Source organism: Lonchura striata, chromosome 5 (assembly GCF_050655825.1).
Source record: "Lonchura striata isolate lonStrDom1 chromosome 5, ASM5065582v1, whole genome shotgun sequence".
Lineage (NCBI taxonomy): Eukaryota > Metazoa > Chordata > Aves > Passeriformes > Estrildidae > Lonchura > Lonchura striata.
The window spans coordinates 44517949-44542663 of record NC_140707.1 but is presented as its reverse complement, the minus strand read 5'-3'; the positions used below and the strand labels follow the sequence as shown (position 1 = coordinate 44542663).

The 24715-nt window shown below is 37.1% G+C and overlaps 1 protein-coding gene across 6 annotated transcripts in view; it reads right to left on the bottom strand.

Moving 5' to 3' along the window:
- Positions 1–24715, bottom strand: part of DPH6 (diphthamine biosynthesis 6) — a 223400-nt gene that overhangs the window by 22406 nt on the left and 176279 nt on the right. For 5 of the 6 annotated variants that reach the window (XM_031504994.3, XM_077784065.2, XM_085580407.1 and 2 more), the window contains exon 15: positions 5820–6143. In XM_031504994.3, coding sequence (XP_031360854.3) covers positions 6028–6143 — 116 coding nt within the window. In that variant the 3' untranslated portion in view covers positions 5820–6027. Of the gene's footprint in view, positions 1–5819; positions 6144–24715 lie in introns of those variants that run through there. The other variant, XR_014955604.1, reaches the window with a different exon arrangement.

Sequence of the window (24715 nt, the reverse complement as noted above, 5' to 3'; positions counted from 1 at the left end):
TGCATATTACTCTCATTTCAGGCATCCTCCCCTTCAGACCCAGACCAAAGCAGGCTATTAGAGGAGTCAAGGCATTTACCTTTTGAAGGGATGAGAGATGCATTTTAAAGTTCACTTCTGGATCTCTTTCCTGGCAACTCTATTTATTCCTCTTTGTTCTTAATTCATTAATCTTTTATAGTAAGAACTAGTAGTAGTGAGAAGGCAGTCCAGGGTCCTTTCCTTCAAAGACATCCCATAAATAAAGAATAAACCCCTTAGGTCCCTAGACTTGTTGTTTGCCTTTTTAGCTTGACTTCCCTACCAGTTGCTAGTAATACCATTCCTTTGGCAATAACTTCTTGTCTGTGTTTCCTTTCTATTATTTTATATCCTTTAACACCTCCTGCTTAGAACCTTAACAGATCCAGCTCTGGAGCTGTGGTAATTTGGTTCAGTTACAAAAGGCTCTACATTTGCATGTATCTGGGTCTTGCTGCAGAATGGTTGGGTATGTGTGGGAGGAGGACTGAACTTTGTTGCAAGAGAAAACTCCGACATCTGAGAAACGTATTTCTTCCTTCTGGACCTCTGGTCTTTTATAAGCAACAAAATAAACTCATGTCAAAGCAGCTACATACAAACCCATGGGTATCAGTGAAGGGGAAGCAATGCTTGCATGAACTTGCATCCTTAATGCAGTGGCTTCAAGTTCTAGCTCTGACAAGCTATGTCTTTCTTGTGAAGTGAGGCTATGGCAATAATGTGATGTATGAAGGATGTTATGGTAAGACAGTACTGTCAACGGTTGCCAGTAGCAGGAGCTGCAGAAAGACAATAGAGACAGAGCACAGAAGAGAGATTTCCCCCCCCGCCCCCCCCCTATCATGGCAAAATCTAAAGTAGAACAAATCTCCTGAGTAACAGAAAGTAGCAACTCTGGCTGCCAGGTGATGTGCCTTTGAGGTTGAAAACTGCTTCTTCTGCCAAAGTAAATACCCTTCCTTGGGGACTGTGGAGAGTGGAGGAACTCTTCTCCCAGCAGCATAACCTGAGAGCTGCCTGCACTCATGCTGGGCAGGGGCGGCCCTCAGCATGTGTGCAGCTGTCCCAGTGATGGACCAAGCAAATTTTGCTTGGACCAAGTGATGGACGTGTAAAGGACTTCAGGATCATTAGGGATGAATCATGCTGTAAAATGTATCATTAATGATACTAGATGTGTTATAGACTTCTGTGATCTGAGACTGCTGCAGGCAGTGTGCTGGGAGAAAAGCTTTCCAGATTGTGCTCATGCAAATTTCTGTCTGTGATCACATTCGTTCTGGTTCCCACTAAAACATTAGTTTCACACTCATGTGTGCTCTCACTCAGTCTAAACTTTTTGTTATTGCAGGTTGTATGACTACAACATAGCATCCCTTTGCTAACACCTTTACAAGGGTGAGAAAACATACAAATATGGAAACAAAGACACAAGGAATCTAATGGATATGCTTAAACTTTCCCAGGAAGGGGGTGGAGTTGGTCCTAACCTTTGCCTCCTGACTTGAACATGTGCCCTAACAGATTACTAGATCAGGGCAGCTGTCAACTTGTTCATGGCATTTAGTTCAGCTTGTCTTTTTGTTCTGAACCATTGTTTTATTCTGAACTGGGGATCTTTATAATTCAGATAGGAATTTCTGAATGCTGGGAAAAGCAAATGTGAAATCTGATCTATTTCGAATCCGTCCTGTTGTACTGTGGACAGTTAGTCTCATAAACTCTGTTAAATCATGCAAACAGCATTTTAAAATAATTTAGGATTGATACAGTCACAAAATAGCCATATAATGGGATATGGAGGATGAGCAGATATATCCAACAAATGTTTTTTAAACATTGCAAGTGAAATGAAGAGCCAAAGGAATGGCAAGGAAACCTATGGCCAGTGGCATAAGCTGTGCCAAGAGCCTCAGAACAACCAGACTGTTTGGGAATGTAGGAGAAAAGCACGCAGTGCTCTAAAAAATGATAAAAGCAGGAAATCACAGGCAAATCCTAGTCATGAATTAATCCAACAGAAGTCAAATCCAAGAAATTGTGAGCAGTGAATCATCAGTAAAAGGGCACTTGCATGTAACATATGAGTTCAATTCACAGGTACCCAGTCTGTTTTTTAAAATTAAAATTTAAAATAGGTCAAAAATATTCAGTGTTCAGATGAAAGTTGAAAAAAGAAGCTTTCAAGATCTCAAGTCTGTATTTTGAATGTTTGTCTAATACATCAACACAGGCTGACTTGCCAGAAATATTAAAATACAAGTAAAAGATCATAAATTAGTAAATTGTCAAGTATTCTTAATATGTATTCTCATTGCCAGACATTTATAATAGTAAAAGCAGGTTACTTAAATAATTAGTGCCAGCTAGTACTCAGAGAGCTCAGAACAGTTTAACTTTAATATGGAGAGCAAACTAGGTTTGCTTCAGGAAAGCCATCCTGAAAGAAATAACAAAGATTTCACTTGGATACATGAAAAGTTTCTGTATTTTAGATTTGAGTGTTCATTTATAGAACTATTATACCATGCAGTAGAAATATTTTATTAAACCAATGGACTCATTTATTTGAAATAAAATTTTTGTTCAGTCACTGTATTTTGATAGACTAGGCTCTGCACATAGACAGGAGATAATGGATTGAACAGGATGTCCTTGAAGGAGAAGAGTTCCTTCAGATTACCTCTCTAATACTCAGGAGATATCCTGCTTCCAGTACTCGTTGCACTTCTGAAGGCTAAGAGGAAAGATGCACCCATGCTATCTGGTGTAACAAATCAGCTCCTGAATTACCTAACTATAAAACTCACAGGGAAAAAAATTAAATAATCTCTTTTTAAAATATCTCAATGTCGTTTTAAAACCTATTTAGGAAGATCAGCTCTGGTGCCTTTATAGCAACTTAGCCATGTGCATTGTAAAGGCTCACTAGTACTGCTGCCATCACTGGGGTTTGAAATGAGTATAGCACAAAGTTACTAAATCAGTTTTGGTCTTACAGAACCATTTGGTCATACTTTCAAGCAATTAAAGAAATTGATATACAGAGACTTTTAAAAGGAGGCAGGAGACAAAATTTTATGGACACAGAGAGCTGTAACAAGATATAGATTACTTTTTGGAAAAGAAAAAGGAAGCAGAGAAGATTTGCAAGACATATTCTAACACTTGTAAAGTAAAGCAGAGAAATGAAAAATTAAAACTTTGGGTTACATATTTAAAGAAATTTTCCCGCCCATTACATAAGGGATGCTGGAATAAGCCAACATTTTGTGTCATAATAGGCATACAAAACATTTTCCTGCAGGCTTAGTAAAAATCAGAGAAACAGAAGAGTTTGTGTGCATACAAAGTCCCCAAAACCAGTGTCTTAGCACATATGGGAATTTATAGTCTCAAGATTAAAACTTGCTGGGGTAATCACTCCGCTGAGCTTGCTGCGAAAAAAAACCCACAACAAAAAAAAAAAAAAAAAAAAAAAAAAAAAAACCCACACAAAAAACCAGCCCTGTATCTATAAATTTTGAATATTGATGTCTTTCCCTCTTTTCACTAAACCACGTGTATGTCTGTGTGTATGTCTTCAGCTACCACGTTGTTACAAAGAAAGTCAAAAAGAGAAAGAGCTCTGCTGAAGCACTTTATTCATAGTAGGACCCAGTAATTCTGATGAAAGTACAGCAGCTTAAGGCAGATAAAAATGGTGTTATTTCTCTCTATTATAAAAGTCTTAGGCCTCTCTGTGACACACTTTACTCACCTACTTTGCATATCAATGTTGCACAAATGGCCTTGTTCATACTTAAAATAGTGTAGACTGAGCTTATCGTTTCAGTCATTCACACCACTCAGAAACTGTTTGAAGTCTCTCTAGGAGAAAAAGTCAGCAAACTCTTATTTTTTATGTATTCACAGTTTAAACCTGTTGAAGTTCTACTTCTCTGTCTCAAGAAAAGGAAAAAGTTTTGCTTTCAGTTGAGAGAAAATCAAAGATCACACTGTTTTTCAGACCAATGCATTCTGTTACCATTTCTCAATGCAGCTCTAAAGAGAAAAAAAGCAGGCTAGTTCGAGTGTCATGAATCTTGTAGGAAGACTTGCAGGAAAAGCTATTTTCTTTAGGAGCAAATATCCTGCCACCTTAAAATATCCAGTACAGTATAAAAGCTAAGATCAACGTGTTTCAGTATTTTTTTAAACTCATGGTGAAAAAAAATGACTGCAAGAGAAGACACGGTGAAAATGCCATCTCTTTGGTTTCTATATGCATCAATGAATAAATAAGCTTCATCCTTATCTCTCTGAAAGTACCTCTTCTCTTCTCTTACAGTCCATTGTGTCTTTGGCCCATGGACACTCCACACTGAGAGAAATGAAATACTGGTAGTTTCAGGGAGAAGTGAGAAAATTATTTAGCCTTCTAAAAAAGTAAAATTCAAATAAACCAGGCACATCCAGGTATTAAGGAGTCCTTTTCTGATCGTGGGAAAGGATCAAATGTGTTTAAGTCTAACCTAAAAATGATCCTGAATGCTAATCAACTAATGTATTGTTAACAGAGTCTTCCCTTTTTCCTCAAGAAATTTAATACAACCATTTATTTATACACTGTTACATAAAAGACACTTTGCCTTGTCCCTTTCAAAAACATTTAAAGATCTGTGAAAAAAGTAATTCTTACTAAGTAAGATGGCAGCTTTGCTATATTATTGGAAACAATAGTAAGGAACAATAACATTTAGCAGTTTCTAATTTCAAGTATTGATCAGCATAGTATGCTGGGCATGTAGAAGTTCTACCAGAGGAGGATCCTCTTATCTTTAATCTCTTGTGTTATATAAGGTGCTGCCAAGTGCATTTCTGATAGTGGGTAAGAAAATTAAACTGGAGTGTTAAGTCCACCTTGCTGTCACCTCAATGTGAATGTCCTGGCATAAAGTTGACTTTTGTGGAGGCATCTCAGATATAGGCTGAGGACAGAGAAGGATAACTTGGAGTGTTCGTCTCCTAGCTCCAGTGCTCACACTGTGGAAGAGAAGCAGTGAGAATATATAGATGCAGAATATAGGCAAGGCACAGGTTTGATATTTGTTCTTGAAGATTTAATTTTGTAGCCTTTGTCTGAAAGTAAGATTTTTCTGCAGTGCATTACTGCTTCAAGCGAAGTCCAAAAGGCTTTCTTTTCTATACTGACTTTATCTAATGAGTAAAACAGCAGTGGTAATGAAATTGACAGGTGCTTCACCTGTGTGTCTGAGCCTGTTTTAGTGAAAACAGTGGTAAAACTCCTGTTGATTTTCTGGAGAAAACTGAAGCCCAGGGTCTATGACAGGTGTGAATACTGGTAGCTGAATGTTGGTAGGTCTTTAATAACAGCTGACTACCAGATATAAAACATAAAAATACCCCTGGATTAGAAAGCAAGGGGAAAATCCTACAATTTGGCCATCATTTACATTATTTGTTTCAGTAAAATGTGCATCCTAATACCACTCTGAATAATTCTTCCCCAGTGCTAGGAAATGGTTAAAATCTGGCCACAAATATGGTTTTCATGAGTTGGCCTGAAGTGAGTAAATTCCACATAGAATTGAAATGAATCCAGTCCTTAAAACAGTGTTGGAGGTAATATTCTAGTTTCTCCTCCATCCAAATGATCTAAAGTTATAATTGGTGTATTGTAACCAGACCTAAATATATCAAACAAAGAACCAATGTGATCACACCAACTGCATCTCCCAGAAGCCACCTGCTATAATCTGCATACATCTAAAAACAAGTCAGAAAAAAGTACATTATTTTAAAAAGAAAGCTTTATTCTTCATACAAACCTGACTCTGTCACATATCACACGGCATCATTAACAAGGTAATGCAACTTTGCTTAAATCAAACAATATTGCTTCATGAAAGTATCCAACGGAGTTAGTATCAGCTCTTTTCTTTGTTCTCTCCTGGATGGAATGTATGTGTGTTTTGGTATCAACTCGTCTCCTTTAAACTGCTAGCTTAGCCAGCATGTTATATGAATAACATCTTTGTCAGGTAAATCCACCACAGGTACTAAAATCAGAGCTGGGGTCTTCTCTTCCAAATATTTTTCAAAGTATTCTTGCAGTCCTAAAATAGAAACAAAACAACTAGTGACAACTTGTCTTTTTGTGTCCTATCTCTTAAGAATGATTTCTAAATACTTTTCTGAAAATTATTGTGGAATAGCAATTAACAAAAGGAAGTGAAATGCAGCTCTTGAATTTACACTTTACACAGAAGGAAAATCTCCCACCTCCTTTTTGACTAATTGAGATTAACTTTAGACGTTGCCTAAAGTCAGAATTCAGCAAAACAGTTTAATGCATATTTCTCAACCTTGAGTGGGTGAGTGGTCTGTTGATTACAGATAGAGAGAACTGAACTAGAGCAGTAGTAGAAATACCAAAAGGCCAGCTGAAATTCAGTTCTTTGTCATTTTTGATATTTGGATGATCAACACATAGTTGTCTGTAAATGAAACTCTTTTCTCAAGTCCCATTGTGGGCCATCAATCAAAAGAGAAGAAGTTAAAAGTGGCCATTTTTAAAAACATTATGAACTTAATTTTCATTTGTAATCAATGGCTGCATGCCCTCTTGAAGACATAATGGAGGAAGTCCAGGAATGGCAACATATATGACTGAATATTTGGAATTACAGTAAGATTCAAACTGCTAAAAATACAGAATCTGGCTAAAAGAAGCTCTAAAGGGACTGGTATGTGTGGCAGAAGTTTGCAAATATAAAAGTCCATTTTGGGAACAGAATTAATAATTGAGAAGATTTAATCACAATACAGAAGAAAAGTAAAGAATGGAAAATTTAAACTTGGCATCAAGACATTTTTGGTTGTGCTTGGCCTCAGTGGACATGCTGAAAACCAAGCCACACAGAACCCTAAAGAAAACTACCAAAAAGCCGCTGAATGACCCACAAAAGACAGTTTCCTAATAATAAGGTATAGCCTGCAAAGGTTCTTGTTTCAATAACGTATTTCTGTCAGCAGCTTCTGGGATTATGGCAATTCTTCATAACACTAAGCAATCTTGGCTAGAAAGGGTGTAAAGAGGGCAGAACTTGCAGACTGTCAGAGCATTTTTTTTTTGGTGTCACTGCCTGTGAAACTGCGAATAGGCAGTTCAGTCAAAGTGTTACCTTATCCAGGATAAAACAGGAATTTTGCAATTGTATTCACTGAAGCCAAAACTCCTCTTTTTTTTATCTGGCAGCAGTAGCACAAATTAATGTAATAATGGCAATGCTGCCTATAAAATATTGCAAAGACAGTACCGGTTTTCTGAAATTCTGCTGGTTTCCTTTTGTATTAGCATCATTGACTTTGGAGTTGAAGACAGACAAGGGAGAGCCAAAGATCAACAGCCACCTCAAAGGTCAAAGGACTTCTTCATCTGGTGTGCAAAAAGGAACTCATTCTCTGTATTACAGATATTCAGCAGTGACCTGGTAATTAACTATCAACTAGAATTTTTCTTGAAAAATTTGACCTCAGAAAATTTTATGGCTTTGCTGACTCACTTAAGTGGAAGGGGTAAAGACAAGCCACCTTAAAATCACTGATTTCACACTATTAAAATTACATTCTTTTAATCAATTAAAATTGTGAAAATACAATTTTAGACTTTAGCATTTTATGCAGACTTAAAAACTGTGAATCAGTGCTAAAAGCTATCAAAACAAGTCCACATATACCTTTTAAAGGGAGAATTTTAAAGTGGGGCTATCTGAAAATAGAACTCCATTCTTTGGTGGGTTTGAGGTGGCCAATATTTTTGCAAAAATAGCCATAAACATTTACATTTGAACGTGCCCTAGCAGCCTTGCTTGCTTTCCTAAAGACCAATGACATTTCTCTTGCCAGTGCCTATATGTATAAATGAAATTTGGATAAAAATCTGGGACATATGCCTCTAAATATTTTACTGTATCTACAAATCAATTAGTTTGATATGAAAGCAGTGCAGCTTAGATGTGAATATTTATACACTTAAAAATTGTGGATAAAAGTCTGCTCATGCAAACTTCCCCTAAAAAGCAGAGATCGGGTCTTCTAAAACAGTAAAATTGTACTCTAAGGTCTCACAGAAGACAACATACAATTAGTACATCTGTGGCAACCTATGAAATTATAGCAAACTAAAAAAATTGACAGCTATGTATTTCACCTGCTATAACAGGTTACTCTAAATCTTCCAATACTAATTGTATATTCTTAATGATGAGAAATTAAGACACTATTTATATTTTTTTACTCATTCAAAATATGATTTTAGATAAATTAGAGCCATGAGTGTTTTCTAAATGTGTAATATTGTTTGATTACAAAGATTTTCAAAAATGTCCTTCCTTTAATATACTATATGGGGAATGCCATACTTATAAAAGTTGATTTTAAAGGCGAAAACAAGTAAAGGACAAAGGGTTACAATGAGTGTGTTACTGGAGGTTTAATAGTGGCTATATGGGTATAGATGTGTAGTGACAGTCTTACAGTTATTTAAACTGCCCTAATAGAGGATGTTTAAGTACCAGCAAAACCAGCTGATTATCAAGCAGTAAACAAGTGATGTGCATTGTGGATCTTTTAATTTCCTGTGAAAATCCACACCAATTATGCTAGCCACACTTGCATTTTTATAGAGGCCACCCAGGGACTCCTGAAGTAAGAGAAGTCAACAGGGAAATATGAAAGAAGTATCTCAAAGAAATGAAGGGGTGTGCCTTTAGGAAGCTGACACAGCTGACAGCCCAGCTGAGGCGCCTTTACACCAACGCAAGCAGCATGGAAACGGGAAGAGCTGGAAGACACCACGCTGCCCGACATCATGGCCTTGTTGCCATTACAACAACAGCTCAAGGTGGGCCCAAGGGAATCTCTTGAGGTTTAACAAACGAAGTGCAAGCTGTTGCACCTGGACTGGGATCACCCCTGGTGTCAATACAGGCTGGGGATGGACAGACCAGAGCAGCCCTGCCCAGAAGGACTTGGGGGTGCTGTGGGTAGAGGCTGGACATGACCCAGCCATGGGCACTCCCAGCCCAGAGAGCCAAACGTGTCCTGGGCTGCATCCAAAGCAGCGTGGGCAGCAGGGCCAGGAGGGGATTCTGCCCCTCTGCTCTGCTCTGCCGAGAGCCCACCTGCAGGGCTGCACCAGCTCTGGGGAACCAGCACAGGAAGGACATGGAGCTGCTGGAGGGAGTCCTGAAGAGGGCCTTGAAGATGATCAGAAGGATGGAGAACCTCTCCTACAAGGAAAGGATGAGAAAATTTGGTTTGTTCAGCCTGGAGAAGGCTTCAGTGTGACCTTATTGTGGCCTTCCAGTACCTAAAGGGACCATACCAGAAAGATGGAGAGGCCTGTAGTGATAGGACAAGGGGGAAATGTCTTCAAACTGAAAAAGAGTAGGTTTAGATTATGTATTAGGACAAAATTCTTTACTGTGTGTAGTGAGGCACTGGAACTGATTGCCCAGAAAAATTGTGGATGCCCCAGCCCTGGAAGTGTTCCTGGTCAGGTTGGATGGAGCACAGGGCAATCTGGTCTAGTAAAACATGTCCCTACCCAAGGCAGGGGGTTTGGACCTGCCCAAAGCAGGTGAATTTCATCCTTCAAGATGGATCCCCTTGCTCCCAAGCAATCCACAGTAATTCAGGGAGCAGATTCCATATGAAGTGTCTTCCTGCACTACCATATATATATTTTTTTTAACCTGGGTGCAGCTAAGGAGTATGGACATAACTAAAACTTAAAAATGAACAAAATTTATTCAGTGCCTTCTGACATTACCATCTATTTCTGCCATCGCTTTGTGAAGACAGGATACTGAAATTAATAATCTGATGATTTCTCATGCTGACTTAGCACCCCCTTCCATATAGTATGGCACAAGCTAAGAGTGTAAGCTATTGTTTTTAAAGGTGATTTTCATACTAGGTAGAAAAAGCAGTGCTCAGAGGGCTTTTAAAAGATCATTCCAAAAGACTAGGAGGTTATTTCTATATCTTTACTGTCACTGCTCTCAGCTAGATTTAGGCAGCATCAGGTGAGGCCACAGAATCCATTTACATTTTTCAAAATCAGGTCCCTGTTATTGTTGCCATACTCTTATTTCACTGTATATCTGCAGGGGAGTAGTAATCTAATAGCTCATATGAAGAAGGAAAATGGTAGCAAAAAGGAAAATGGTAGCAAGAAGGAAGATCATATTTAGCCCAGTACATAAAAAATCACTTTCATATCACTTCTATCTTTCCTTCACTTTTTAACCAAAATATATTGTTACATTGCTTAGAGCAGGTTTTAAATCCCTGAGCTAATAAAGCTCCATTGCTTCTGCTGCAGAGATCTGACGTGCAGCATGTACTTCGAAAAGATGCATCAGAGGGGATCAGGTTCCTAACAGTTGACTAAGAGTTCCAGTCCCAAAAGATCTGCCCCCGGTGTGCAGAACACTTAACCCTTCGACCAGTACCAACATGACTATTCACAAATTATTGATGTCCCTAAATCCCTGGCAGATTGCAGACAGTTCTTGTCTCCCTTGAAGCCAAAGCATATGGTCACTAATGAGATGGATTAAAAATACATATACACATTCAGGGCTTTGCCACATGAATGTAAAGCCACAGAAATGTTAGAAGGTGATTGAACTGGACTGAACACTGTTAAATACATGATTAGCTTGTTATGGATCATTTCCATTGATCTATATTCAGTTTCACAGCATAGTTTAATTAAAGCTGTCTGGAACAAGCCTCTGCCTTAAATGATCAGGCAGTGCAATGAAAAGGTGAAACACGAGGAACTAGAGATGCCCCTCCCTTTCTTAAGCATCCAGCTGACTGTCTCTGTGGTGTCCAACCACAGCAAGAACAGAAGCTATGCTTTAAAATATTGTCTGTTTTTACAGTCCAGGGTTTTTACATATTTTTCATAATAGAAAATGATGTAGTGGAATATAAAATTTGGGAAAAAAACCTGCATAGTTTTCTTGCATCATTGCAATTAATGCCTTTCTATCCAAAATAAAATCACACACAGTAAACAAGAATATAATATTGGAATATAAAAGGGAGTCACCTGGCAAAATATGATTTTGTGCTGATTTTTTTTTTTTTGTTGCAGCTGTAAAGATTTTAAATCACAATATAGGTATTTTTCACAGTCCAGTATTTGGCTTTTCATGTGATGCCTTATGCTTTTTGTTACTATTATTAATGACATTATTTCACATTGGTCATTGTACTTTTAAGGGACCAGTTTTTCAAAACTGATGTAAGCTCCTTCATAGAATACTGATGATGAACTTCAGTCACTCTGGCCTAGGATATTTATCTGAATATAAGTTAAGCAGTTGCTTTGAATTACAGGTGAAGTCTGTTATAGCCATGATATGTGAGACAAATGACCAGCAAGAGTTTGGATAAGGCTGTAAAACCACTTCAAATCTGCGATTTCCTATGGCAGTCCTTGGAATTGTGACTATAAAACAACTTGTGTTCTTTGCTACATAACTTTCATAACATAATCTGTTTGTTGAGATCTTTTAAACTGTGTCTAGATTTCTCTCCCTTCTTTCAATGGCAACAATTGATGAATAAGTTTTCCTGTTGAAAGGTAATACACAGTAACATTTGTTAACAAAAAATGCAACTAGTGTAATTTAGACTTAAAAAAAATCCCCAGATTAACTGTTTCAGGCCTATTTGTAACTATACATACCAGAAATAGAAAAATAAAAAAAACAAAACAAACAAACAAACAAACAAAAACAACAGAGGGAATGGTAGTTGTGTTTGGAACTCAAGTCATATGCCCAGTCAGTCACCAAGACAGCCAGATCTGCACGTCTGTATTTTCAAACAATTCTTTCATAAAAACCTATCTCCAAGAATTCCTCACATGGACCCATCTATACTGACAGACTTCTTTCTTCTACCACTAAGCTAGTTTTAGTTGTATTAATGAAAATACCTTTTTCTTTTAACCACCTAACAGATGAAAATACAGCCTGTACTGAAAACACAAGGCCAATGTTAGCCATCCTCTTTCAGCTTGCTCCTAATACTGGAGAACAATTTTAGATTATTGCAACCACTTTTGTGAAGGATACGGTTATTGGGATCTAGACTGACAGGACTCTGTCACTTTGGATATAGAAGAAGGGCAACACTTCCCCCAGCAGAGCATTCACCAAGAGAAATAATGGAATCATTAAATAGTTTGAGTTAGAAGGGACCTTTAAAAGCTCATCTAGTCCACTTCCCTCCCCTGCAATAAGCATAGCTATCTTCAACATGATCAGGTGGTTCAGAGACTCATTCAACCTGACCTGGAAAGTTTCCAGGGATGAGACATCAATCATCTCTCTGGGCAACCTGTTCCAGTGTCTCACTGCCCTCACTGTAAAAACTTCTTCCTCATATCTAGTCTGAATCTACCCTCTTTTAGTTTAAAACCATTACCCCTTGGATAAGGGTTCACTGTCAGTACAAGCCCTATTAAAAAGTCTCTCTTATTTTCTGATAAGCTCCTTGTACATATTGAAAGGCCAATACACAATCTCCCAAGAGCCTTCTACAAGCTAAATAACTCCAACTACCTCAGTCTTTCCTCACTGGAAAGAGATGTTCCACTCCTCTGAACATTTTTGTGGCTCTCCTATGGACCTACTTAAATGGGTCTGTGTCTTTTTTGTGCCAAGAGAAAAATCTGCTATAAAGAGAATACTAGTGCTCTGTTATATTTCACTGCTAGTCCTGTTTGTGCAGTGGACTTCTTGTCCCTTTGGAATCTATCCCAAACCTAAAAGTTCTAGCAATATTTTTATGCAGGCTACAGTGAAAACATAATGAAGGTTGCTCTAGGCTTGATGGGTACCCACAGGAGTTGTAGCAACTCTTCCTACAGCTGAACAGATGAAAAGAAATGAGGAAAATGAGCTGTGTTTCCCTGCATGCCATACTGATTACTCCTGCTCTCAGATTTAGTTAGGAGAAGTTGTGAGCTCAAAAGGCAGCAGTCATGGACCTTACTGCTTGTGTGAGATACAAGAAAAAGGAGTGACTGGCTTATCTTAATCCACACTAAGTCAGTCAGGATGCCTGAAATCTGTGTGGCCAACAGCAAGAGCAGAGGGACAGCTGGTATAAAATGATAATCGCTGAAGGAACTCAGATTCTGCCTCTTCCTCACCCAGCCTCACAATCCTCTCTGCTGTTCCTCTGTTTCAACAGGAAGGGGTGGGAAAGAAAAAGGGCTCACTCACAATCAGGGAAGGCATTAACATTTACAGGACCCTCACTTTTCTAGAGCTGAGTCACTTGGCTGAGTAACTGTACAAGTCTTTTTAGACTGTAGCTCATGCATTTTTTTTAGCATCTGAAAGAAAATTAGTAGACAAAACAGTTATTTTTAGTATTGGTTTGATTGCGGGCCTGTCAGCCTTGGTGATGCATCTCTTTTATCAAGCTGCCACAGTATCTTGTTTTGTTTTCAGAGCAAAGTTTGATTAAAGACCAATTTCAGAAAAGTTACTCACTGTGGGCGTTAATTAGTGCTTCCTGGCCTCTGCGGGGTTTATCTTATGATCTGTTTCACTTACTAAACCCTGTAATTCAATTTACATGAAGATGGGAATGAAGCTACCCCCTTCTATTCTTCTGAAGGCTTCTGTTTAAGTCAGTCCTGAAACTCTCTCCTATCATTCTCTAATAAGGAATTTTAATTTCTAGCCTTTTAAAATCAAAATGAAAGCAATACTTCACATCTATAATGACTTTTTCAACTAATGAACTGAGAAAGAGCTTCAGAAGGGGGTAGGTAAACTTTAGGAAGCCTTTGCTTCTAAATAGTCTTTTCAGTGGTGCCCAAGTATACTTAGAGAAATGCATAATCATATTTTCTCTTCCTCTGCATCTTTCTGGGAGTGGAGCATTGTCATTCTGTAGGAGAAGGTCGCTGGTGTTGCCCTCTTCCTCTCTCATTAGCAGACAAGAAAAGCCTTTTGTCTTTCTGAAAGCAAATGGCCAGCTACTAGGTCAAAAATATTAAAAAGGTAGTTGATGAAGAGAGACTTAATAGTACTGGCAGGTAAAAAGTAGCAGGTGGAAGTGAAATTTATAACATGATATAGGTAATTAGGAACTGCTGAATAAAGTTAATGAAAAGAAAATGCCATTGGGGTACTATACAAATACAAGCAGACCAAATAAAAAAAACAAACAAACAAAAAAAAACCAACCCAAAAACAGTCCAAAAGAAAATATGACTCAGGTACATTGAATATTTGAAACTAGATTGAATAAAACATGAAACCAGTCCAAAAGAGACCAAACCTGTGAAAGAGAAGATGACCTAAAATGGTCTTTTTTTTCTTTTTTTTATAGTAGACAGCCTGCACAGGAAAACTGAGTCTGGGTGAGGCAACATATTCAAGCAGAGTTCATGGACACTGCCATCTGAAAACATCCTCTTCGAAGTATACGTTCTGTTGTGAACTTACTCCCAGATTTTGAAACCTAAACTTCATCCTATGTGTAGTATGAACTTAGGCTGGTAGGGATGTTTCCTAAAGTGGTACAGTGTGACAGACACACTAGAAATGCTGAGAAGAAAAGGAAATAAGGCAATGATAATCACAAAATAGATTAATATTTACAACAATTACAATTTCAGGCCGAAATGCTATCCCTAAAACAGCTATAAGCCACCCAACTTTAGTAGTTACCTTCCAACGTGCACACAGTACCAGTCCAATTAGGTATGTTATCATGCACATCAAGGGCAAAGTGCAGAAATAAATGTGACACTTTTAAAGATAAACAAATGTTGCTGAGCTCCTCCATGTATTAGTTAGGGCTGTTTCTCAATAGAAAGAATTAAGATTTGGCTTCCATAGCAATTCTTTCAAGCTGCTGGCTACAGCTTAGAAAACAGCAGAACATGTAACATACATTGCTGTGTTTTCCAATGTTCTGTTTTTAGTCCTGTCCTATATACAGACTGAGAACCGGCCTATACAAGGTTATAAATGTGCACTTTTGTTTAAAATGTCATTAGCCTTCTGCACTAAATAAAGAAATACTTGAGCATGCCCTTCCAATACTCACAGTGAGGTCTAAATATAATTTCAAAGAAAAGGGAGGACTGAACTTTCCAAGTACAATCCCTCAGAGAAGAACTTGTGCTTTTTCTAAAACCATGACAGAGTGCAAAGATCACGGCCTGCTTTCCCTGTGTGCTATCCTTCAACCCTGTAATCATCCAGTCTCTTTATGGGGTGAATAGTTATTGAATTTGTATGCCAGCTGTGTCCAGAATCTCTGGGGAGGATGGGCTGTAATGACACCAAGCAGGGATGAGTTATGAATGGAGACAGAGTATTACAAACATTGGAAGCAGTAAGGACCCATTTTTCAGTAGGCATTTAAGAATGCACTTCACAGTATGTGTATGTACTTGTTCACTCATATAGCCTCACCTGAATGAGCTCATGTGGGCAGATAGAACCACAGGATTCACTAGAGGCTCACACATGTTTTTGTTGACTCTAAATCAGATAAACATGTACTTCATTTTTTTTCCCAGATTAGTTGAAAACTTGGTGTGAAAATGATCAATTGCAACAGCACCTGTGCAATAACTATGGCGCTTGGTTTTTCACCCTTAGGTCAAATCACAGCTACTGCCTCTTGGCCCACAGTCCAGGAGAACGAGATGGGCAGATTTGCAAGCTGTAGGACAGTTGGTTGCAGTGCCCTTCAGGTAGGGTTGGGGACACTGGTGGGGCAGCGTGTGTAGGAAGCCCGGCTGTGCCTGCTGGTAATGCAGGAACTTTTATCTCTAGGGCCTGTCAATCTGGCACCTTTCACAAGTGTTAAATTCACTTAAGTGTATTTTTTAAGAAGCTGTCATGAGACATACTGAAGCAAATATGTCCTTCAGTGGTTACACATGGACTAAGTTGTAACAATGTTTGTTAAGTGCTTTGACATTCCCAAGTGATATGTTTGGTACAGCTTCCACATTTGTTCGTTTAGTGAAGTCTGCTAAATAATCTTCAAAGCCCGTGGGTTAAAGAAATACCTGAGTGGACACAGTGCATCCAAAAGGCAGGGCCACAAAGAGATATTTATATAATTAGAGGACACCACATAGATCTGCTGGAGAATTTAGTCTATAAATAATATAAAAGCTTTCTAAAAGATGTTGTGGTAAGCATCATTAAATTGGGTACAGAGAAGATTATGTGATATTTGCTTTAAGTCAAGTTAAGCTGTGGTAATTTAAAATAATACTGATGGAATAATTGTTTTCTAGGCCAGATTCTCAATAACTATAAATGGTAGCTATGCTAATCTACAGCTGCTGAGGAGATCGCATGGTAGATTATATATTTATGTATAGTACCATGTACAAACTAATGCAGTTATTTCTAATGTTTACCATTGTAAAGAACTCTGAAACTTTAAACCAATCTCCTGCCCTAAACAGGAGTATAGTAAACAGTACATTCTAAGAGAATGTAAACAGTGTATTCTAACAGAAACAGATAAAAGTGCACTGAACATATTGAATACATTATTAGGTCAATGAAGATCATTCATATTGATTCAGGTCTGGCTTCACAGCAGTTTAATCAATGCCACCTGGAAGATGTAACAGAGTGGTCCAACTGCCCTTTGTGCCAAGTGAGTCCACAAATGACTAAAATTTCATTAGTGGTGCAACTGATAACTTATGCAAAATTAGCCAGAGCAGGCTTAAAAAAAGGGTAGATCAGAATTTAGAGGTGGAACAAAACCCAGCTTCTGTTTTAATGGGGAAATTGCGCTGTCAGAGGTTGCTGATGATCCACCCAGAAATTTGTGAGCTCTTGATAGCCCCACTACTTACTTCCCCTTGGTCTTGCAGATTTACATTAATTGGATTTTTATCGTGTATGGCAGTGACCCAAGATATCAGTACCCTCTTACTCCCTACAGCCAAAGAACAAAAAGAGAGAGATGAAAGTCTTTTGTTCCTTCTCATGGCCTCCAAGGATGACAAATAAATCTCAGTGCTAGTGCTTCCTGTGTAATATGAGCTCATAGTTTGTTACTGAGTTGGGAACAGGAGGCTTGGGAGAATCATTCAGCTGTGTCAGCCAACAGCTAAATGAAAGAAAAAGGGCCTGCAACTTGGCCACATAGGGATATGAGCTGCAAGTTGGTTTTGCTCTAACTAAAAGTTATTAATAGCATAATTTACAAAAGCCTTCAGTAAGACTTACAACAGGCACTAAATAAACACTAAATACCAGACCAAGTCTACCACCAAGAGTTTACCATTGATACAAAAAACCTGAAAGCTGGAAAAGGAATATTGGATGGGTAGGAGCCATAGAAAACAGTGGAAGAATTACATTATTTGTTGAGGTAATTTCTAGAAAACCCAACAACTGATCCGAAATGCTGACCCAGCATATACCTCTTCTCTTGAGAGCATACCACGGTGAGGACACACAAACAACAATACAGTGGCAAAGAACTGAATCACCCTTTTGCTTGGGCAAAAGGAAATCCTGCTCTTGGATTTCTGGAAATTAAAATCACAGTCCCAGAAGAGCAGTGCTGCACACATTCCACCTGCTCTGTTGTTAAACAACTTCACTGCTTAGAGGCCTCTGCTCTTCTTCCACCATCAGTAGGTGGGGTTGTTTACAGGTTGTCTGAAAGTTACCTGTGGACTTTGTGACAAAATAGTCTATTATATCTATCTATTATATAGTCATAAGGCTATACATCTAACTGTATTATGATTTCTTACTAAACATTGCTATATATTTTATACCACAGTATATCATGAGTCTGCAATAAAATTAAATTATCACACAAATATTTATATAAAAAAAAAAAAAAGAAGAAATACATGGTCTCAAACATCTGTTTTTTAAAAAGATCCCAAAAAGTTATGTAGAGTGTCTTTTGGGATTACACAAACTGTAGTGCAACTCTTATATTTTGTGTGACAGATAAAGTACACAGTGTAGCCCAGCAGTAAATGAAAAAGCTGCTCAGATCTGGTCTGTTGCTTAGAGATTTCAGGTTTACCCAGGTGCATCAGCCCCTAGACCCATCAGGTGGGCCAGGACCCACAGGTGACCAGTTAGTAAGCAGCACTGACAGCTCCTCTGCTGGACCACTGGTTCTCTAGACAGCTATTTCTGCTTCTGGAGCCTTAAGCTACATTTCCATTAAGAACTATGTTAGCCCAAAGAGATACTGGATTGATGAAATTGAAAATGCTCAGAAGAAAAATGTATGTGGTGCTTTAACCACTTTTAAGAAACATGAAGTGCAAGTGATGGAAGGGTGACCTTTATCTTTTCTACCAACAGAAGCCCAACCTCTCAGGCACAGTGAGAACATAATTTATCCTTGTGCTTCGCTGTGTTTAAAGATGTGATCTTTAAACAGCATGAGATCTGTTTTTAACAATTTTGCAGTACAGGTAGAGAGAAATAAATTGTTTAGGAAGAGATGTCAGTTTTAAAGTAAAGCTAAAAGGCCCACATAGCCCTCTCTTTGGTTGACACTGATACTTTATGCCTTAATTTCTCAGGGAATTTCATACCTGGAACATCATCACTAGAGTGGTCTTACCAGTATTTCCTACTCTACATTAGCCGAATGAGTTGGCTTTTCTCCTTAAAACACTTCTCCTGCAAGGTGATTTTTCAATTACACCACTACTAGGAAGATTCAATAGAATGAGGACATCACCTCCTTTTCTCTTTTGCAGAAAGCCCATTTTAGTAGAAAAGAAGGCAACAAAATATGCTCTGCCTAACTGAATTTCTGCCAAATCATTTTGCAGGGCAAAGAAAACTAATTGGCAACCTGCTACAAGAACACCTGGGGGTCATTACAAGTCCCAAGAAACCTGTTAAGATCAAAAGGTGAAACAAGAAAATGCTAAAGGATGAGGATGATTAATATGATTATCAATCACCATCATTTAATCAGTTTCATTTTTGACTTACCAGGAGTAAAGAAGCAGAATAAAGAAAAATTAAATGGTTCTTATAATTTACAGTCACAAGTTAATTCTAAATATATCTGTTTCCGTTTGTAGCTACTAATTTTGGTAAATCTAGCACTTTCAAATGCTACTATTATAATACAGCCAGATTCAAAGTTATTGGGACATTCTTTAATAAAGCATAGCACTAAAGAATAAAATACTATTCTACTTGCTTAAAATAAAAACTTGGTTATCCATTTCCTTCAGAATCCTAGCTTTCCCTCAGGGGAAATATGGAAGTTTTAAATACACTGATCCTTTGCTTTGCCACAATTCTCTCTTTTTGACCTCTTACATATTTTTTGCCTGCTCTCACAATTTTGATGATTTGTTTTTAAATTATAAATCTGATTTTAGATTCATTTTTCTTAAACCATTTGCCAAAATTCTTTACAAAAATCTACAGGCAGTTTCATTCTTAAGACCAACCAAGGATTTACAATATGCTAAACTGGGCAAAAATTCTGTAGTAATCAGCACAATATATTTTATACTACATCACAATAATTTTTTCTGTCTCCAAATCGATATAACTTTTTCTGCTTTTTACAATGGTTTACAGCTTAAATAATTTAATACAACAGTTGTTATATTTTTACTGCAAGCTTGTAAAACTTGCACGGTAAGTCTCTTGCATGCAATATATTAAATAAAGAAATGACAGAGAAGAAGGGGAACTGATGATTACTAAAACTAATTCAGGTTCTGAATGTGTCATAAAGTGCTTCTGTCTCACTTGTGTTCCACACATCTTGTCAAAGTCCCTCAGATGAACTACCTCTTCATATTCAGTTCCTGCCTGTTTCTCCAATGTTGATATAGGTAAAACATTTCACATTGATTTCACATTTCAGTCAATGCATTGATGAAGGGATGGTCAAGGAGAAAGGGCCCCTCATAAAGATCCCAAGGGCAGGAATGCCGTTGCCAGCTCTGCCATTGATTTGCTGGAAGACCCTGGGCAATTTATTTGGCTTCATGAACATGTATAGAGCTATGCTTCATTTAATTTTGCAAAAGCTTCAGTGGAGAATAGACATGTTCCTTAACTGTAAGGCAGCACCTTTCCGTCTCATTTTTGTGTTTCTAAGCAACTGAAATACTTGATCCTTTGTAAAATAAAACTCCAGATTTCATACTTCCATTTTGTAGAATAAAAAAAGTACTTTCCTGTCTTTGTGAAATGCTTTGAGATCCCTTGATGAGTAATTGTTAATGCTTTAGTGTATCTAAGAGCTTATGTAAAAGAAGCTGCTTCAATAAGACTCTTTAAAATTATGTTTTACATTAGAGACTCACTTTAAATATTTTTAGAGACACAGTTCTGTCCATCTCTACAAAGTAGGTCACTGTATATCCTGTATATCCACAAGAACATAAGTCTGCTACTTTTAAAACCCCTTTGCTGATAGCTTACTTAAAAATAATAAATAGTGATCTAAATTTATGTCAGAAGAAAATTTTACATACTTGGAAATGCTATTGCATTTCTATTTCAATTTCCATCTTTCTATTTCTGTAATTATTAATATTTTTGAAACTCAGAATAAAAATTTATACTATGTGTTATATATATTCTAAGGCAAGGCTTGATAAAAACATCCAGACGATATTTCTGATGGCTTGGCCCAAAAATACATAATTAATTCCCTCAAAGCACTTACCTGTGTAGTCTTAATGTTGCTAAAGAAAAGACTCTTTGTCTAGATGATTAAGATTTCTTAGTAGAAAGGTTTGTGACCTCTAAGAGATACAACATAGACAGCTGAGAAAAGAACTTATGGACATTTCTTTTTTTAGAAAAATATTGTAAGAGTGCAGATTTATGAAGATTAATTTCTGAATTGTGTTGCTATGATTTCAGCCCTTGCCTATATGAATCACTCATTTTATAGGGTGAAGAAACACAGATGCCTGCATACTCTCTGAGATCTTTGGTTTTTGCTTGATGCTTGAACGGTGCAATGTGAAAATGAATAATGGAAATAAAATCAGCATTGAACTCTGAGATTAAGCAGCAAGATTTTTTTCCTCAAAATATAAAGTAAAAAATAAAACTTGGAAGAGGGTATGCCTGTGAACTTGAAAAACTTCAAGGAAAGTACCTAGAAGGTTGCATCTCAGTTTCATTTGATGGTTACCTTTTTCCTTCTCTTTTTAATATCTTAGCTATGATGTTTACCTTTGCATGTTTGAAAATATAAAGGTATCACAAATTATAAAGGAAAATTATTAGCTCAAGTAATCTGTATTATGTGGATTTTAAGAACTACTTTAAGCTCTCTCACTCCAGAGATGGATGCATGCTTAATTGGTTGAATAGTATTTGAGAACTGATGAAAAAATGTGCTGCATGTAGTGTTCTAATTTCTGTTTGTTGCCTACCAAACCAGAAATCTATTCACCAGAATACTGTTTCCAATAGAATGAGACAAACTGTGGATCCTTTGCAAAGTATTCAATAAGGATGGGCATACTAGGAATAAATAATTTGGAAGGTAGGAAAAACTTCTAAGTAATAAACAAGAAAGCATCCTGGTAATCTGAATCATTAACTCCTTAGTTCCAGCCTAAACAGACACATCAAGATCACAAAATATCTAAAGAATGAGCTAACGCCCATATGGAAATGTCTAGAAGTCATCCATTACTATTGCTGCTTTTCCATACAGCAGACACTGAAATCAATATGCTGCATTGGTTCAGTAAATTTGCCTCTTAACAAGTTAATAAAACAGTGATCTCCACATAGTCTTTCCATCAAACTTTCATAGAAAAAAATGAGAATATTCAATGTGCTAAGATAGGGAAGATCTGCTCCATTTGCTCTGCAATGATAATCTTTTACAAAAGAGGATTTTTATTATTAATTCTTTGCCTTCTGGGGATATTATAATTTCCTAGAATGTAAAAATGCCTTAAGCACAGCAATTTGCTGAGCTAGACTGAATTTCAGGATGTTTCAAATGAGCAGATAAACAACTGCATAATAAGCAATTATTAGATCAAGACTGTACAGTACAGATATAGCAGTGAACCAGCCAATGGACAAGCAAGTAGTAGATACTGTTTTTAAAACTAAGAGTTAGTGATGCTTTGACGTGCATCACAACATTTCTGTTAAGAATTAAATATCCTACTGCTTATTTTTTCTTTAGAAATGCAGATTATTTTTCAGTCAAATCCTTGGGGTCTTAATCATTGGACACATCCCTCTGCATATGAATAATAAGGAGTTTAGCGGCTGAGCACAACTCATGTGCTAAAAGTGATTAGACTAGTTTTTTTTTTCAATTAAATAGTTACAAATCAATTGTATAAGCCTGTTAAAAGCTAGAATATTCTCAAGCCTTGAATTCTGCAGCTTCTTAATGAAATATATTATTTTATCTTAATAAATAAAGTCAGATACACTACAGAAAAGTCAAGTGTAAAATTAATGCAATTTATATGGCTACCAATGTTTTTAGGACCTGGGTATTCTGTACTTATATAAAATTTTGTCAAGCAGTCAGAATGGTTGGGAAATATCGCAGCTAGATGAAAAACAGAACACTTACATTGTCTGAGATGCAGAATAAAGTTATTAGTTGAGTTTTTCTCTAAAAGAATCAGACACGGAACACTAAGAAGGGCAGATATCTATAGTGACAGCTGGATGTTTCAGCACAGATCTACCAAAAAGATTTGTCCATTGAAATGAATTATACAATTCACACACTCAGAATTACTGTTTTAATTCTGAGTTTTCTGCATCTATGAGAACTACTTTAAAAGATTTTATGGTGATTCATTAGTATAAGTCATACTCATTAGTATGAGTGTTGCAAGCACCATTTTTAAAATAGGAAAATTCAAAACCAGTGGTTTGCACCAAAACCTGATTTTGTTTTAAATTTAGGATGGAATTATTTTTATGGAATTTAACATCTTAAAAGTTAAACATCTGATGAAAAATAGGCCTCTGTTCCAAAAGATTATTAATCCCATTTCAAAATCCAATGAAGGGTCCCTTGGAGCTGTCTGTCAATCAACACAAAGAACCTAGGTCATTAGGTTAAACAAAATATTTAACTACTTTTAGGCAGTTAGACAAAATTGATCTTATCTGAGCTGTCCAGGCAACTGTGAATTGCATCACTCTTTTTTATAACAGCAACAAGGAATTTAAATAGGCCTCTGGTAAAATGAGTTATTACTGCAAACAACTTCATTGCACAGTCCCTTACATTAAATGATCAGCTAATCCTTCCTAGTTCAAATTCTTCTGCAATGGTTTTCCAGTCTCAAAACATCAGCTTCAAGTAGAAATTTAATTGATGTTCATAAAAGACAAAGTTAAAATGTGACACTTCTAACAGCAGAATGACTTAGATGTACTTTATTTAGAGACCTATTACAATCTCTTAGTCTAGTAAACTTTAACTCATCATTCCTATTGCTCAGAAGAATTTAATTTTAAAAAGATGCAGAATACAGAAGTTTGCCACTTGGTAATTCTGGTTTGGAAGATGTTTTAAAGGAAATAAGTTAAAAGCAGTTATAATCAGAAAAGCGACAATATAAATGGAAGCTTCTTATTCAAATCTGCTACTTTTTAGTCTGCATTTCCTCTTATGTTTGCAACTGTGAGAACATTTCAAAACCCTTGTGAAAGGGACTGGTCTTCAAATATATCATGGCTGCAAGGCAAAACTTAAGACTTTTGGCCAAGCTTAATTTTAAGTGTTGGAAATGAAGAAACTTTCTCTGACAGGTTAATTAAAATAAAGGAAGCTATTTAAATCTGCCCAAGGATATGCATGTCACTGGCAGTCTTAGTGGTGACATTTGGTGGGCAATGTGTAGCTGACGTAGTTAAATGGATGCACCACAGAAAGTAATTTTTTATGGAGCAAGCACTTCATATACACACTGTTAGGTAAGATAAATGCACATACTTTTAGCCCTAAAGAACCAAATTTAGCTAAGACTAATATATTTGTTCTGCTCTAGCTAATGCAATTATTAATAAAGGATCATCAAGTAAAACTTCATCTGCTTTGGTGAAAGCAAGAGGCACTAACTCACAGTGATGTATTTCCCTACACTTAAAGGATTGCTGCCACAGAACCTTGTTAGACATTGAGTTGGGAGAAAGACTGTGGTGGAAGAGGTTGCCACTTGTGTTTTGGGGTTCAGCTAAAGGGTTTTAAATAATTGAATGCACGAACAGTAGCATGCGCCTTCTCAACTAGGACTTACTGCTTGGTAGAAATTAAATGGTTTTAGCAAGAGCCATTTTTCAAATTTTATCATAGAATAATAGAATAGTTTGGGTTGGAAGTGGCCTTCAAGGGTTTAGACCAACTTTCCTGCAATGGGAGATCTTCAGCTACATCAGGTTGCTCAGAGCCCTGTCCAACTTGACCTTGAATTTTTTCAGTGATGGGGCATCCTCCACTTCTCTGGTCAACCTGTTGTAGTGTTTTGCCACCCTCACTGTAAAACAAATTTTCTTCTGGTAAGTACTGACAAAACTTGTATGATATCCTCCCCTAATGCCAATGTTCACATTGACAGCTTTGGCCAGTT